General features: G+C 40.1%; 1 protein-coding gene across 1 annotated transcript; it reads left to right on the forward strand.

The window, feature by feature from the left end:
- Positions 1–251: 251 nt before the first annotated feature.
- UGDH (UDP-glucose 6-dehydrogenase) lies at positions 252–14,469 on the forward strand. The gene is made up of 12 exons (XM_059844971.1): positions 252–410; positions 988–1,156; positions 3,422–3,523; positions 4,867–5,067; positions 5,151–5,348; positions 5,834–5,981; positions 7,304–7,398; positions 8,064–8,194; positions 8,882–9,015; positions 10,112–10,203; positions 10,291–10,401; positions 13,196–14,469. The coding sequence occupies exons 2-12, from the start codon at positions 995–997 to the stop codon at positions 13,304–13,306; spliced, it is 1,485 nt and encodes a 494-aa protein (XP_059700954.1). The 5' UTR covers positions 252–410; positions 988–994; the 3' UTR covers positions 13,307–14,469.
- Positions 14,470–18,581: the final 4,112 nt, after the last annotated feature.

Raw genomic sequence — 18,581 nt, forward strand, 5'->3', positions numbered from 1 at the left:
CCCTGAGGCAGAAGACAGGAGCAGTTCAGAGCCCCAGCCCCGCAGCTCCCAGCCGTGCCCGGGGGCCCTGCGGCCCCTCAGCCGGGCCGGGCCTGCCCGCGCTGTCCCGCGGCCATTCGCCGGCCCCGCGGCGGGCGGGGAGCGCGGGCGGGCGGGGAGCGCGGGCGGGCGGGCCGGCGCCGTTCTCCGCCCCCGGGGGAAGGAGGAGGCGGGACGGCTCCGCTCGGCGTTCTCGCCATGAAGCAGCCGCCCCGGGCTCGCCGCAGCCCTTTAAATAGCGGCCGCCGCTGCCGCTCCCTTCGCAGCAGAGCGTCGCGTTGAGCTCGGCGCGCATCCTCTCCGAGCATCCCCGCCGCAGCGCTCCCGCTCGATCCGTGGCGCCGGGGCCGGACCGCGCCTGCCTGCCCGCGGTAAGTGTCCGTGCTGCGGTCCCGGCCGCGAGTCCCTCCGCGGCCGCCCCGGGGGCCCTTCCCGCCGCGGGGCCGGGGATGGAGTCCGCGGCGTCGGCCCGGCCCAGGGGGAGCGCGGCCGGCTCGGCCCGCGCCCTTCTCCGGGGAGGTGGCGGGAGCTGCGGCCTCCCTTTGCCGGCCGAGGGGCTCCAGGGGCAGGGCGCGGCCGGAGCCGCAGCCTGGGCCCGCCGAGCGCTGTCTGCAGCGGCGGGCGCTGCTCGAACCCGGGACTGCCGCGGCATCAGCAGTTCCTGGGCCCCAGGGTGGTGATCGGGGTGTCCTGACTCAAAGCGACCGCAGAAACGCTTCTTTGGTGGTCTGTGTGTGCTGGCGCTCCTGAGAGGGGCAGGCTCCAAAACCTTCGCGGCTTGGAGGAAGGAGCAGCAGTTCATTTCAAGAGATTAGGCGTAAGAAAACGCTCCCGTGGGCCGCAGCATAATAAAATCTGAAATCACTGATGCTCTTTGTTTTCCTTGAATTGTTGGCCCGTATTTTAATTTTTAACTCCGGATTTTCTGTTTCCCTCTCCTCTTCCTAGAGCAATCATGTTTGAGATTAAGAAGATTTGCTGCATTGGTGCTGGTTATGTTGGTGGGCCAACCTGTAGTGTTATTGCACAAATGTGCCCCAGTATCAAAGTTACTGTTGTGGATGTCAATGAGGCCAGAATCAATGCCTGGAATTCAGACACACTCCCAATCTACGAGGTAAACATCACTGTTGTCTCTTATTCCAGCTAGTGTTGCCTTTGCTTGCTTATTACTACATGGCATATCCTATAGGCTATTTCTGAAGCTTGTCAAGCTTTGCATGTCAGTGATGTCCTTCAAAAAGAGTATTCTGGAACACCTGCTTGTCCCTACTGCTCATTAAACCAGGTTTCTGAAATAACTTAATGCAGCTGATGCAGATATGTATTAATGGTTATATGAAGGGCCTAATAAGGAAAAAATAATTATATATATATATATATATATAGTGAATTGTGCTAAAGCATGATGACTTTCTTTTGGGACCTGATTTGGTCATAACACAGTCCTCTTGCTCAATTACAGATACTCTCTGCTGGGTTGTAGCACAGCATAAATGTGTTAATACTGAGCTGTAAGCTTTATTTGCATTCTAAATACTGCCAAAATCCAATCTGTGCTGCCCAACTTTAACTATGTGGAAAGATTGGGACAGTCATGTTTCTGATTCAGTTGTACCATGAATCTTCAATCAGGCCTAAGAAGACTAGGACAAATAAATGTACCACACTGTCACTCCTTCATTACAGAATTACTTTAATTTGAAGACATGTAAAGCTTTTTTCTATTTTGTGTCTCTTAGCATTTGGTTTTTTCCACTCTTTTTCATCATAAAAGAATAGGCCTCTTTTCCTTTCCTTTATTCTTTCATGAAATACAGTTTTTATAGATTTGAGTTCTTTAACAGCAGTGAAAATTTATCTTCACTCGTCTCCCAAAGACAAGGGAACTTACTGGTACTAACAGTTGCTCTTTTGCTGTAAGAAGTCTTCTTCCCTCTAAAAACCAGAGCTATACTGTGACTAAGTCAAGATGAATAGACCTTCTTTGTCCTATAAATTCAAAGGAAACTGTGTTATGTTTAGATTAGTAGGTGAGGCATGAATATAGTTTTTGAAAGCAAGTGTTTTGTTTTCTCTTAACACTTAGATTTGCCTTGGCAGGTTTTTTTTTAAAAAAACCCCACCCCAAACTTGTAACATCTGTTTCCTGGAATGGTGTCCTTTGCTTACAAAGAATGTACAAAAACTGCCAAGAGTTAGTTCAGACAGTTGTAAAATTGAGTCATTGCACAGTGAGGTTTTTGTGGGGTTTTTTTGGGTTGGATTTTTTCAGTGTCAGAAATTGTCTAGTGGACTGCCTTTCTATTTACATCCAATTGTAAGAACGGTAGTTGGAATATTCAATGGATTGTAGGATGTTATTTTGCCTCTTCTGACCTTTGTTTTCTTCTAAGTGGTATTTGATATAAAATGAGGCAGTGAAAATGTCTTGCATAAGAAGGCTTTTCTGCTTGCTTTCTTCTCTCCATCCAGTGAACCTTGGCTTTTCTGGCGTTTACTTAAGTAGGTAATGTCATGATAAGTGTCTCGAGTTGGAGATATGATTGCCACGTGAAAGTGCATGACTGACTATTCAAACAAAATATCTTGGTTAAATTTTTTTAAGACCATTCTTAAAAATCTATACAGAGGATTGCTCATTTATATGTGACCTCCAGCCTCTCTTGTCTGAGTGGAGGTGTTAAGAGAGGGGAAAGTGTTACAGGGCTGTATGTGCCTCTGGAAAGAATTTCATCATATTATGACTGTTGTGATTCACCCACACTGTAGGAGTGGTGCCAGGATAAGTTTAATCTGGCCCAAAGAGGGGTGGTTGCTAAATGGAATGGTCTTGATTTCCTGTGTGTCTCTGCTGCCTATCTTTCACTGGATCTGGGCTTGCTTACTTGGTGGAAGACTTTGTGGGGTGTTATCTTGTGCTGAAGCAGTTTTAGATCTGATATTGAGGGGATCATGGACAGGAGAGGGAAAAGGACAATTGGGACCACCTCTTTTGTTTAAAGGCTAGGGAATATTGTAAGACTTCTTGAATCTACTTAACATCACTACAGGTATTTCTTAAATTGCTTCTCGTGGTAGTAGAACTGAGCATGGGAATAACAGAAAGCTAAAATTTGGCTGTGCAAATAAGCGATTCAGTGTGGCTGAAAGTTTCAGGGCAGCATTGTAAGTCTTTTGAATAAGAAAGTGTTTAACTTTTTTTACTGTGTAAATAATTTTCAGAAGCTTTATGTCTGCCAGGCTGAAAACATGCTGCACTGACAGGGGGGAAAAAAGGAAAATCTTTCTGTGTCTGAAATTATATTCTGTTTGGTCATAGAGTCTGCTGTTCTTCTAACTGCATTAATCTTAACTGGTTTTTTTTCTGCTTCTTTTTCAGCCAGGGTTACAAGAAGTAGTAGAATCCTGTCGAGGAAAAAACCTCTTCTTTTCCACCAGTATTGATGATGCCATTAGAGAAGCTGATCTTGTATTTATTTCTGTAAGTTTAGGAGAAGGTGGTTGTGTTCATCTTTTTTTTTTTTTTTTCCTTTCTTATCAAATCATTATGTTGCTTTTCTTTTAGGAAGTTGCCTGTGTTTTGTCATATAGATTCAGTTAGCAATGTCGTGTCATTGTGTCACAGATTTCTCCTTGTCTTTCTGTGTAGTGCTGGAAAAGTGTTAAGTAAGCTTTTTATTTGTTTTTCTTATAGCCAGTAGCACTTTTAAAAAATGAACAGGTTCTAAGTCAAAATGGTAATGTTGATGTCTAATTTGATTAGGTGTATGGAGTCAGAGCAGAATGTAGTGCAGCTCTGTCATTGTAGTGTACTGGTGAAACCTGTGGGATCTTGATAACAATGATAATATTCCTAGACAGATATGCAAAATTGTATGCTGGTTATTTGCTTACAAAGATGATCTATTTCTAGGATCTTTTCAAAATAGTGTATTAATGGAAGCAGGGATGGCTTTAATGTTTCAAAGCTATTCACACCACTAGAAAGAGGATTTAGTCCAAGATTAACCTTTTGTAATCTAGAGGTTGTTACTAATGCAGAATCCAAAAGAACTGATTACTGTTTGCCTTGGTAGGCCACAGTTAAGTTTTTTGTTAAAGTTGTTTTTTCTTGAGATCTCCTCTTTGTTAGGGCACTGTAGTTTGGAGCTCCCTTTCTGACAGTATTTTCCTTCATGCAGTAAGTCTCAAATGAATGCTGTGTGGTTGGATGACAGCCACTAATACAGCCCATATATTGCCACCTGTCCTTGGTTCAAAACAAGCTGTTGTGTTTTACATGTTGCCATTTCTTCTTTCCAATGGTAATGAAAAGGACCCTCTGTCTTAATCTAAACTACGTGTTTTCCCTCATGTTGCCTTTTCTGTGTACATCAGTATATTAATTTTCATCAGTCCTAACCTTAGGTTTCATTGCAGAGTTTAAGCTGTAGTTGTCTCACTGGTTGCAAGATTCTTACATGAGTCTTTGCACTCCTAGTGTTTTATAGGTAACAAAAAGTGGCTGGACAAAATCATGTAGAAATTACTGGTGTTTCCAGAATAAGGATTGTTTCACCAAAGCCTGCAGAACTGCTATGAATTGGTGTTGTTTGAATCCTATTTAAACAGAGACCAGTGAGCTTTCTGTGGGAAACAAAATGTGTAATTGAGACAGCTAATACCTCTTCATCTGATGTGGTAACCACAATAATTGTGAGGTAGAAGCATTTTCCTTCCTCTGAGAAGGAGAATGTCCATCGGTCTTAGCAATTTCACCTTGCCTCTTAACGCAAGAGGTCCTGACCTGTAGCATTTCTTCCCTTTTCACGTATTTGTAATTAGGTTAATACACCAACAAAGACCTATGGAATGGGAAAAGGCCGAGCAGCTGATCTGAAATACATTGAAGCTTGTGCTAGAAGAATTGTACAGAATTCAAATGGCTATAAAATTGTCACTGAGAAAAGCACAGTTCCAGTACGTGCTGCGGAGAGCATTCGACGAATATTTGATGCTAATACTAAGCCTAACTTGGATTTGCAGGTAAACATAATCTTTGAGTTGTGTATTTAAAGCCTGGCTGTTGCTTTTGGCTTTTACTTGTTGTTTTTCTGCTGTGGGTGTAGGTGCTGTCTAACCCAGAGTTCCTTGCCGAAGGAACGGCCATCAAGGACCTGAAGAACCCGGACCGAGTGCTCATCGGTGGGGATGACTCTCCAGAAGGACAGAAAGCTGTCCGTGCTCTGTGTGCTGTTTATGAGCACTGGGTGCCCAAAGAAAAGATCATCACAACCAATACATGGTCATCAGAACTTTCTAAACTGGTTAGTGTTGCTCCCTGCTGTGGTCTGCAATGAGCAAGGGGTGTGAGACAAAGCTCAGAAGCAGAATTTTGGTGACACTGAGTGATGCAGCTAGGAAAGACGGGTGAGGTTGGGAGGACCCAATGCATATGTCAAAGGATATTGATCTTTTCTGGTCAGCTGACCTAGTTAATGGATGATTCTGGCTTTCTGTGAAGTATTTTCCCACTTTTATTGCTCTTAGTTATTAGTAAGAGCAAGCCTCCAGTGCTGCAGCAACTGATTACCATCATAAAATGGTTCAAACTCTGCAAGTTAAGCATTATCTTGTTCTGCTTAAATCCTGTTAACTGGCATCTATATATTAAACTCATTAGGTTACCCTTTTGTATGTCAGTGGAGTTGCATAGATACTAAAGTAATCCTTCCAGTAGCAACTCCCTTTGGTCTGTGGACATCTTGGTTTCTGGAAAAATGAAGTTCTTTACTATACTTTTTATTTGCAGGCAGCTAACGCTTTCCTTGCCCAAAGAATCAGCAGCATTAACTCAATCAGTGCTCTGTGTGAAGCTACAGGAGCAGATGTTGAAGAAGTAGCAAGAGCTATTGGAACAGACCAAAGAATTGGAAATAAATTTCTCAAAGCCAGTGTTGGTAAGTGAAAAAAATCTTCTTTTCTTTTTCCCCACTGGGCTTCTGCTTAACAGTGCAATATAATATATTATTATATATGTGTGTGTATATATATATAGTATAATAGTAGTGTTTTGAAATAAGTACTCTGATTCTGTAAAATTTTCTACAGCATTAGAAGTGCTTAATGTATGAAAATATTACTGTAGAATACTGGTATAAATAAATTTTCTGGTAAAATATGTAGAACTCTGGTTGCTCCAGACCCAGCAGCCTGAAACTGGAGAGTTCAGAGTGTGTGGTTTACCCTGCCTGTGACACTGGAAAGAAAAGCTGTGACTTAATTTTTCTGAAGCATCACTGCCCCAACAGTGCTCTCTAAGATGTCTTTCCAATTGCAGCTGCTGCAGTTTTGTTTGGGAGTTGCTGCCAGTGGCCTGAGGGGGAAGAGAATACCTCTAGCTCAGAATGTGTGATGACAGCTTCTAATTTGTAGGATGAATTCATAGGATCAAAAGTTGGAAAAGGCCTCCAAGATTGAGTCCAACCTTTGACCAATCACCACCTTGTCAACTGGGCCATGGCACTAAATGCCATAGACAGTCATTTCTGGATTAGATTTATGAGAGAGTAAAATGTGATCAAGTGGTGATTGGTGCATCAAACTTTCACATTCAGAACAAGACTAAAGCCTCTCTGTATGGTTTCATGCTAGAAAGTGTGACTTTAAAATAACCTTATTATATATAACCTATCTTAGAGTCTATACAAGAGTGAGAAATAGATGCATTACCAAAAATTGCTACTAGGTTGTTATAACTCCTTCTACAGTGTGTTGTTTCTGGGACTCTGCTTGCTGAACAAAGTTCTGGTTTCAAGGATCTCTCTGTCTCAGATCTTCCTTGGTCAGCTGTGGTGATCTTTCATTCTTGGCAGTGATTAGATATCCATATGGAGATGCAAGAGGAAGGAACCTAATCCTAACACACTCTTTTGAAGAATATTAGTCCAAGTCTTGAGGTGGGGGGAGAACAGGCCCAGGAGCTTGTCTACCTACTTTTAATAATAGCCTGTAGTTGCTTTTTCTCATACAGGTCAGGTTTCTGTGTTAAAACTTCCACTGATTTCAGTGGAACCTGAAGCATAATTAAGCCTTCTGTGGCTGACTAAGTAGGTCCAGGAGTTGGATTTTAAGAGATTAAAATTTTTCATTTGCTAGCAGTGAAATACTGGGAAAAATTACAATGCTGACTATGTCAGTGATTGCCAAAAACTACTTGTTTCCACAGATTGGCTAGGATGGGTACCTTAGTCACTTGTAAAATAACTGTTTTCTCTTTCAGGGTTTGGAGGTAGCTGTTTTCAGAAGGATGTCTTGAATTTAGTGTACCTCTGTGAGGCACTGAATTTACCTGAGGTAGCTCGCTACTGGCAGCAGGTACAAGTTCTTCACCAATTTTTTTCAAAGGGTGGTGTTTCTTCAGCACTCAGCTTTCAGGCACTGAAATTTAAAGCATTGTCCACACACACTTTGTTTCAGCTTCAAGGAGCAGATACCTTAGTGCTGATCACCTTTACATTTCAGGGCCCTTGGCCTAACATTGACATTTGATACTTGTGGGTGCTTCAGCTTTTTTGGGGTGGATTAAATGGATTGGACCAAATGGATTGTGAAGCTGTCTAGCAGCAGTAGCAGATGTGAAGTACAAGCATGTGTCTCTGTCTTTCTTTTGCAGCTAGTGTCAGTCCACTTTGAATTCAGAACTCAATCTTTTCCTCAGGGTCTGCTATTACAGTTCTGAAAGAACTCAGTAGATCTTGCTGTTTTTCAAAATAAACATGGTTGCTGTTGTTCTCTCATTTAATGTTAGGAATGTATATATGTACATTAGTATTCGCTCATTAAATAGGATTTATCTCAGAATTTAATACATTAACTAAATTTATCTTTGGGCTGCTAATGATACTGAGTAAAAATGCTTAGCCTTCTCTTTTAAACCTCTATTAAATTTATGTGTGGGTGGTTCAGCTTGATTGTTAATAGAATCTGTTTATAGTTTAAAATGGCACCTCTCTGTACCATCATGGCTTGTGTAATTTCAGGTAATAGACATGAATGATTATCAGAGAAGAAGATTTGCTTCCCGCATTATTGACAGCTTGTTTAATACTGTCACTGACAAGAAGATTGCTATTTTAGGGTTTGCTTTCAAAAAGGATACTGGGGACACAAGGTAAGCTCAGGTCACCAGCATGGACTCCCTACAGCTGTCACCTGCCCCCCAGCTAATGCCCACCACTGAACTGAATTAATGACTGGATATGGGACCCTTTATTTCTTGTGACTGCATTGGTTTGTAACAAGGATTAGTCTTCCTTAAATGGGTGAGAACTGATTCTTGACCTCTACAGCAGACCTGAATCATGCTGAAGTTGCAGATAATTCTAGTCCTTATTAACTTGCACAAGCAAAGATGATAGATTTTGACAGACTCTTTCCATTCTCTACAGAAAAGAATGCAAACACTTTTGCAGCTGCTTCTAAGTTGCTTTGTAAAATAAAGTTTTGGCTTGATTTCCTGAAGTGGTTAATTCTGTTCTCCTCTAAAGGTCAAACTTGATGCAACTCTTCAACTGCATTTTGTGGGGGAAGCTTGTAAACTCTAGGCCTTTATAATTTTGGTCACCAGGAGTCATCAGACTCATCTTTCTTGGACAGTTCAGCAAAAGAGATGCAAACCTTTTCATTTATTCTCCTTGGTGTCCATCAAGATTACAGGTTTCCTGCTGGCATGGCTGCCTCTAAGATATTTAATGTAAAAATTATATAAAAACTCTGGCATCGCATATCATGATAGTTGAGAATTTCATTACTTGGAACACACCAGCTGGTTCTTTAACTGATTCATTCTCTTCCCTAGAGAGTCATCCAGTATCTACATTAGCAAGTATTTAATGGATGAAGGAGCAAAGCTGCATATCTATGACCCTAAAGTACCTAAGGAACAAATCATCTTTGATCTCTCACATCTGGGTGTCTCAGAAGATAACCAAGGTAAGAATTCTCATATAAAGTTTATTCCCCTCTTCCCACCCTATTCTCAATATACACAGGTCTGTATAAATATTATTATAAATTCATTTTCAGCATGACATCATTGTGCTGTTGGTTACACTTACTAAATGATTGTATAGCTCAGAGGATTACTCTCATTCTTCTTCCTTTCCCTGTAGCTTTTGTAGATAAATGCTAATTTTCAACTACTGTATAATTTTCTTCCAGTAAACACTCATTTGAATAGATGCCTAGAATTTTATCTCTGAATAATTAAACTGAAGAGAAAGAAGAATGTCCAGGACAGACTAGTTTTGACAGTTCCTTTGTCCCCCAAGTTTTATCTTAGTTCTTGCTCACATGTCTAAAATAGAAATAAAGATGTGATTCCAGAATGTTTTACTGAGCATTCTCCCTTCCCTCATATCACTTCCAAATTACTTTGTTCCCTTACACTCAAGAAGCCTTTAAAATAATCACCTATTACAGACGTAAGGGGTATTTGGGACCTTGGTTGTTTTAGATCTCTCTTTTTGGAGAGGGGGAATGGAGCTGATAGATGGGGAAAATAGTTGAGGCTTTTAGAGGTGAAGAGAATGGAGCAACTTGAGCTGTGATGAAGAATGAAGAGTGTTCATTATTAGACATGCCCTTGAATTTAGAGGGAAAGGGGAGGCATTCTTCTAGGCAGCTGCTCAGGCAGCCCCTGGGGAGCCACGTGTGTCTCTTTAGTGTGAACTGAGTGTAAAATAGAAACTGATGTGCTACTGTTGTACAGACCATGACCTTTGTAAGAGTTGACATTTGAGCACTCCATAGTACCTTCAAATTCTAGAGATTTGCTTGACTCTTTACATCAAAATTGAATGCTTGACTTCAAACATTTAAGTGCTCTGACTGCTCAGATGCCAGGTATGACCTGCTTTCATTTAAATAAGTAAAATCAAAATACTTAGTATCTTGGTAGAAAATACCTCTAGGTGAGTGACTTGAAACCACTTGTTTGTGTGGGACAAGGAAGGAGACTCATTTGCCAGAAATGTGCCAGACTGATGCTAAAGACCTGCAGAATTAAACTATTTTCCTTCTGTTACAGTGTCTCGCTTGGTCACTATCAGTAAAGATCCCTATGAAGCCTGTGATGGAGCTCATGCCCTTGTGATTTGCACTGAATGGGACATGTTTAAGGTAAATGCTATCTTTAATTTAAACTAAAGGAAAAAAGAGAGTGTTATGCTACTTATTTATTAAATCTGCTTTAATTGCTCTTTACAGGAGTTGGATTATGAACGTATTCATAAGAAAATGCTCAAGCCTGCATTTATCTTTGATGGTAGGAGAGTTCTGGATGATCTTCACAACGAGCTACAAGTCATTGGCTTCCAGGTAATCATCTGGGTGATATTTCTTATGTTGCTTTCTGCTCTCTTCCCTATTGCTCTCCTTCTTCAGTGACTTGAGTAGCAAAGGGAAAAAAGCTCTAGAGGTGAGGATGTAAATGTAAACCTGTTTGTTCTTAAGTGTTCATTAGTACTGTCTTCCTCTACTATGTTACTACTTGCACAGACTGATGTGCTTTTAAAGTTGAGGCTATGCCATCAACTTTCCACAGTTATAAGCCTGCCTTAGAATCGTTCAGGTTGGAAAAGACATCTGAGATCATGAGGTGCAACCATAAATCTAACATCTGAATGCTGCTCTGCCCTTCTTTGCAGCAGGGAAATAATGGACAGTTAGGAGATAAATGTGAAAAACTGCTAAATCTCGTGCCTAAATTTATTCTGGCATGATATTTGGCTCCAAAACCAGCCCCTGCACTGTTTCTTCCAGATCTTCAGCCTTTGCAGAAGGGCTGAATTTGTATGTTACAGTCTATGCCATAGCCCCTACTTAGAATCTTATTTTAATATCACAAAAAAAAAAAAGAGCTTTTGAAATTGACAGTAACAGGATAGCAAAACACACTTCCTGCAGAAGTAAATGTAAGCTGTAAGTACCATTTTTGCTCCTCACACACACTTCCTGCAGAAGTAAATGTAAGCTGTAAGTACCATTTTTGCTCCTCACAAAAGGCATAAGCAGGTTTACTGGAGACATGAGACTTGAACACTGAACAAGATACAAAGCAGGTAATAAATGTTTATCAGCCAGTGAGATCTTCACTTGAACAAACTATTAAGGGAAGTTTTGGACTCTTCTCCCTGAGGTCTGTAAAACAAAGCTGGCTGATATTGGAGGTGAAAGCAGTGAATGTAAAGATGTATCTGAAGATAGTCAGTGAAAGGCTCAAGAATTACATGAGGGACTGGAGGAGATGACTGATTAGTCCTTTTAGTTCTTTGTGTTTGATTAAGATCAGCCAGAAGATCCAAACAATAGTGTTTGTTTATACCAGAGGGAGGACCCAGAAGCTTAACTTTTTAGCTAAGTGTTTTGCTAAGCTAATAGCAAATTCTAGATCAAATTCTAATCTGTGTGATATTTCTCTTAGGAATTTGTCTTCTGAAGTCTTCTATGGCTTAGACTTTATAGATCAGTGACTGTACTTTTGTGTTTCTTCTATGAAATTCTAGTTGAATTTTTAACTAATTTGTGAGTTTCCCATCCAGAATGCAATTAGTTATCCAGATTTTTCATCCACAATATCATTGCAAATGCATTTAACAATTGACCTATATTTTCTGCATAAAATAATAAAAAGGATTTTGTCTTAAACAGAGAATCCCAAAATTTAAGTTTTTAGGGCCCTCATCTTTAAACTTCCCTTATTAAAAGCTGTTGCATTAGACAGCCTGGTGCTAATAGCAATTCCATTGTATACAATCCAAACCTATGAATTTGAGTAGTTTTAAATTTTTTTCTCAAACTAGCATTTAAATAACTTTAGACACACCTACCATTTCAATTATAACCTGTTTCCACAGTTAAAGCTTCATTCAGGAAATATGAATGGAAAGCTCTGATTCTAGGCAGAGTAATTCCTGATTTGAGAAAAAAAGCCTGCTTAGGTCTCAAGCAGGGAAAGCAGAGTAAGCCTTGATTGAAGGGCTTGAAGTACTTTCAGCTTCCATTCCATAGATGGAATTTGACTAATACTGAAATCACCAAATCCCAGAATAATCTGATGGAAGCATCTCAGTCAGACAGCATAAGAACAAAAGCTGCAGGCCAGATCAGCTGCATGTTTCAGTCACCTTACATTCCCTGTACTCCTGAGTACTGTGCTTATTCTTACAATGGCTGTAGGATTTCTCTCTGGATATTCTTTTCCATGTTTAAGCTACAAGTATGTGCACAGTTTGTGAATAAGCTTATATAAATCCATTTATCCAGGCAGTTGAAGCTGTTAAAGGCAAATGTGGTACATATATACCATACGTATGTACCATATACATTGGTACATACCAGTGTACCTCTTGACTGTTTAAACAATGCTCTTCAGCATTAACTCAGATGTCTGCCTAGAATATATTCATCAAAATTTTGTTAAAATAGAATAGTTGAAGTATTTTGTCTTTTGGAGATTTGCATTTGACCTGCATTACTTAAAGGGAAAGCTACAGTTCTGCTTATTTACTGAGTGTCTGAACTGTCTTACCTAGGTGGTGTTTTGTCTTCTATAAGCTCTGTCCTTAGTGATTCACATTAGTCTGACCTAGAAATTAGAGGAATTTGCCTTGCTCTTTGAATTTTGCCATACCTGGCTTGAGTGTGTTGGCTGTGTAACAGGCTTTCACTTGTTGTGTTGGCTGCCTTTAGCCTTTCAGAGTTGTGTTGCTTCAAAAACAGCCTACTGCATTATGGAGGGAAAAAGCTTTTTCTGGGCTAACTTACTATAAATTTTTAGGAAAAGGAGTCTGAAGCCCCATTTTATGAATACTCTGAAACATTTTATGGTATTTGTATTTGTTGTCCTGTGGAAGGTGAGATAGATTAATGTTCAGATTGTCAAGATGCAGCTTTAAGTAGGTAAAGCAGGCACCTGTAAAAGCTGGTTAGTTGTTTTTGGTTTTTAACAAACTCTTTGCAACTCCAGTCACAGAAACTGTCCTTGGGCACACTGTGCTCTGTGGCTTGTTTTATTCTAATGCTCATAAAATGTGTTCTTTGTAGATTCCTCATAGGTTGACATGATTGCTAGCTTGCTACATTGACTTGTTAAATGTGTTTTCTTTTTCAGATTGAAACAATTGGGAAGAAGGTGTCAGCCAAAAGAATTCCTTTTGCTTCTTCATGTGAAATTCCTAAATTCAGCCTGCAGGATCCACCTGTCAAAAAGCCTAGAGTATAATGTATAATAGATATACTGAAGGAACTTTTTTGATCTTCCTAATGATAATACTGTAAGCCTATGCCTTTTTTAAGGAAATATATTTTTCATAAACTAAACCAGTTTTACACTAGAAATTGTACCTGGTACATGTGAATTCAGTCTATTTTCAAATCTCTATTTTTATAGCAATTTTTTTTGGTTACTGAAGATGGTACACACCTGTTTTTAATAATGAATCATCTTTTAAGTGAAAAGTTACCTTCAAACTTCAAACTGCAGGTTTCTGCTTCCAGAAATGTTCCTAAACAGCACTTTAAATATTTCAAATTATATGAAAGAAAAAAAAAAAGAATACCATTTTACCTTAGTCCAGTTATAGACTGTAATCAGTCTATATAAACTGTGATCTATGGACTGGAACATTGGTCTCACCAGTTTTTTTTCTTTTGGGGTGATTCTTTGCCTGGTTAAATGCGTGCTCTAACTGGCATTGAAGTCAAAAGATCATTTCTAAGTAAATTGGTAGGGTTTAGGTCCAGCCCTAAGGTAGAACTGACTTCAGAAATAATGCCCCAGTCCTGGTTGGGACCCACTGACACTGGTGCAGTCTAAACTGCATCTTTTGGGAGACCATGCAGTTCTGCAGACATCAGTCATGTAATTAGTGCCAGTGGACAGCAGTTACAGACTGATCCACTGGCACATCTTCAGTTTTCATTCTTTGGTTGTCTTGCCTACATTCCATGTGCAACCACATATTTTTTTATTTAATCAGATTCCTGGGGCAAGTATTCCCTAAGTTACAGTGACACAACCTGTCTTCAGCAGAGGAGCATTCTCCTTGTTTGAACATTGCATTTAAGGAGAATTACCTTAATTTAATGTCAGCCCAAGTAGAAAACAGATATTGGCTTTAATGTTACCTGATAGTTATCTTTTTCCTTCATGACATACTCCATCTGAAAGCAGTCTTTTTAATGAATCTGCAAAAAATTATTCTCTGCTGTGAAGAAATTATTAAAAATAAATTCAGCCCCATAAATCAGCTTCCTACCTCATTTGATTAGCAGGAATGAATACTTCCAATGTTCTCTTGATATTTTTGCCTTTACTGTTACTTTGTTTCTACGTGTTTTTATTATTCTCAATTGGCCAGTGCTATTAAAATCCTTGAGATGACAGTGTTTGTCAGTGTTTGGCTTGTTGCATGGGGTTTTGAAATGGAGGGGAAGGTAGAGAAGGATCACCATGAACAGGTTTCAGACTAGAAGATATAGACATCTTAGTTGAATAATAGAGTGTTGGGATAGTAGAGAATTATCCTGCAACTGGTCAAATAATACCTTCTGAATTGTTTGACTGGTGTGCCTTCAAACATGGTGTATCAGTAGTTAAACTGGAGGTAAGATCGGAGTCTTGGTAATGAGTGCTATTACTGTAACTGCTTACCTACAGAAATGTAGATACGGTTTAAGCTTTAGGACAGTTACTTGGAGATTGAGGGAACTTCTATAACAATTTGGATAAGCAATACAGGACACTGTTATCTGACTGAAATAGCTGTGTCCTTGAACCAGATGCTTCCAGGTTCTGCATGTTAATGGCTTCCACACAAGGACTTACTCTGCAGCAATCATCTGGCACTTTGGGCAAATATGCCTGAGGCTTTTTGTCCTGCGAGATTTTTCACATGTCAGAAGCCACTCAAAGTGAGTGGGAATTATGGGGGCTTAAAATCGAACTGTCATCTTTCATCATGCCATTTCCCCCTCCCTACTGATGCGTGCTGCTTTCATGTAACAACCCTGGGATGCAGTGAGGGTTGCAATGCAGCCCTTGTGAACCAAGAGGCAGACCACCCTGGTTTTGCAGCTGTGTGTCCTCTTGGCTTCCTCTGGCCCTGTAACACCCAAAAGGGCAGGCTGGTCACTGCTCTTTTGGGGTTAAGAAGAGGATGCTGATAAGTTGTACTCAAAGGATCTCTTGTTCTTGACTGTTCAGGTTAGCACAGCACTACTTCAGGGCCCATCTTAACCAGGAGGGTGAGTAGAAGTGTCCGAAAATCAGGATCCCTTTCTGAAACTTGCACATACCTGCAATAGTAGTTCCCCTGTATGGGACCTGTCTTCATCAGTTTGGAGCAGATGATGAGCTGTTACTCTTCTGTGAAGAATTGCTCCTTTTAGGAATATGAAAGTGTTCCTGAGATTCCAGTGGCTTTTCACAAGCCATCCCAAAGAGATGGAAAAACTAATTGCTACCCTGTTTCTCCTGCAGAATTAGTCAAAGCCTTGAATTGTGACTTATGGGTCAGTCATAAAGATGTTAAAGAATGGCCAAGTTCATTACAGTAGGATCACTCTCACTTGCCTCTCTTAGGATCTGCCGTTCCCCCTTGGCTTTCTCAAGAGCAGTAAGAGGTAGAACTAGTACTGGCATTTCCCTTGCTTTCTTAGAGTCAACTTAGTTTCTTGGTGGCTGCATTCTTTTAGTGGGAGAACTGGGACTGGGGGATGAATCCAGTGCAGCATTCCTTCAGGATACAGCAATACATACCTTGCACATATGCCGGACAACCTTCCTACAGGCCAAAAGGAAGAGTTTCAGAAGCTTGTGCAGCATCTGAATCATAAGATATCATCTTCAGAGTACAGTTATCAGGGAAATAAGAACTGGATATGACCTGAGTTGCTGCTATGAAAGCCTGAGCAGTGCATGTAAGAGATGGGGTTTAATGCTATTGAATCTTTGTGTATGGATGTTCCAGCACTTCATTCTGGGTGAGAAATGTGTAATGTGACCAATGGACTCCTGTGCTCTGAAATTCTTTTTCTGGGGTTCTTAAAATGCAATTCTATGGTAACACTGCTTTGCACTGCAAAAATACAACAAGGATACAACAGCTGAAGAAAATCAGGATTTAATGCAAGACTAGGAGTAGTATGATACAGCATGCATAAATTGGGTCTTACCCAAGATGTACACAGACAGACTGTAAGCCCAGCCACGATGTAATGTTTTTGTTCTGAGTATGTGTGTTCCTGTTTTTGTGCAGCTGAAACTAGTCTGGTTCCAGGAATACAACTGCAGCCAAAACTATTGCAAGTGAATAGAACACACATTTTTGACCAAGACTAGTTATTATAGGAGCAGTTAGGGGTGAGATTTTGTACTAGCCAAAAAGTTTACATGTCTCATTTGAGGTTTTTGTAGTGCTATAATCTTGTTCAACATCTAAACTTGAAATTTTATAGTTAAACAATGCAGCAAGGCATAATGGAGATCTGATTTAGGAATGCTGGAATCAAGCTGAAATTTCTGCTCCAAGTTATAGAAGAGAAGAATACCTGCAATAAGTTACCACATGTGGTAGTAAAGAAGCATAAATACTTTTTAATGGAGGGGATGCCAATATTAATTATTCATGAAGTAGGAAAAAATTCAAAGCTGTTTTTAAATTGACAAAGCCAGTGTTCATTTCACCTAAGGACTTGCAGTTACTGGAAGATGCAACAATTCTCTATGAATAACATTTAATTATGTTTCAGACAGTGTAGTAGGTTGATGTGATGATGCCAAAAAGACTATTCATTCTTTTATAGTGTCTGTGTCAACTCTAAATCTTATTCCCAAAACCCAGTTTAATGTTTTTCTGGTTGCAAGGATGATTAATGTTTCTTAAAATATTTTATAGCTGCTTTGTGAATCAAACTGACAGAATGGTATGATTGACACACAAAATGAAAATGTCACCAAACATGAAACTTCAACTAAACAGTCATGAAACCTGTGCTGAATTACAAAAAGGATATTTGTGAGAGCTTGGTGCTTTAACACATAGTTAAGGAAAACTGAATGGGCAATAGGGCAAGTCAGATGCCTGTACAAGCAGGAATTTGTAACTAGGAAAAGAACTTCAGGGCTTATCCCCAGACATTAAAAAAAAACCAGGCAAAGACCCTCTCCAATCTATGAAGTCAAAGTATGACTTTCTCTAGAAACCCAGGCAAAACATGCAGATAGAAAAGCTTGTGTAGCTTCTGACACTTGGTAGCAGACAGCTGTGAGAGCATGAGATCATCTTCTGAACCACCCAGCAGCAACTCACGAGATTATTTTAACATGATGCAATATTGGACTGTGTTTCAAGAAACATTATTTTTCTCACTGTAAGGAAGTCACTGTGCAATGTTCTCATTCGATAATGGCTGTATGGCTCAGAGCTCCTTTTTTCTATATTTCTGGTGTTGATATGCTGAAAGAGCAGTAACTTGGCAGAAGCTAAAGTCATATTCTGTTAAATCTGCTCTGTAGGCAGGTCAAAACCATTCTTTACAGCAGGACCTCTAATGAAGGCTGGCAGCTGTTAAATGTGTGGGTATCCTGCAGTTGATGTTGCAACCCTCTATGTCTGGTGCAGTGGAGAGAGTGTTGAATTTCCTTGCAATGGTTGATAACATTTTTCTGCTCTAGTATTCACATGTACTTTAGCTGAATCAGGGCATTTTTGGCTCAAAATACACCTGGGCTTCCATGACTAGCAATCAGACCTTTTGATTTTAAAAATTTATTAATAATATTGTTTATTTAAAAAAAGCAGCCTTGCCTGTCTCTCTGCCCTTACAAAGTACAGCTATTCTTTTGTTTATCCCTTCTTCCCCTTTGTTCCTCATGCGTCACATTTTCCCTTACACTGGTGAATTAGTACACTCCTTCTTGGTTAAAGTTTTGTCTTCATAATGTGTTAATATTGCTGTACTATTGTACATCTTGTGAAGGGTCAGCTGTGCAGTGCTGGCCTCAGTTGTACAATATGATGTTCATACAACTTTCTCCTCTATATTATCTTGCTAGGTAGATGTCTTCCTTCTATCATCTTGCTGAGTTGGTGGGTGTGCAGGGTCCACTCTCCTTCTACAGACTCCAGGAGTTTAGAAAAGTACTAGAGCTAGTCATACAATTACCTGCATGATGGGAATTTTGGGCCAGATAGCAAAGTCCTGGGATGTTTCCCAAATAACTTGACAAAGATACAGATCAGGTTAGTTTGGAGATGGTATTTAGTGTCCACAGCTGAGCATTAGGGAGAGAACCATTGGTATTACTGCTGTAAAGACAGGCAAGTAGAGCTGTTAATGTAGCATATGCCATGTTTTTATTTCTGCTTGAGCTTAGTGTCACATACAGTGGATTTCATGTTTTACCCACAATGTGGTTCACTTCTCTGCACTCAGATTTAGCAGCCAGACCAAGCCTCAAGGGACAAGTAACCAGACCCACCAAACACAACCAC

The sequence above is a fragment of the Haemorhous mexicanus genome, chromosome 4 (genome assembly GCF_027477595.1).
Source record: "Haemorhous mexicanus isolate bHaeMex1 chromosome 4, bHaeMex1.pri, whole genome shotgun sequence".
NCBI lineage: Eukaryota > Metazoa > Chordata > Aves > Passeriformes > Fringillidae > Haemorhous > Haemorhous mexicanus.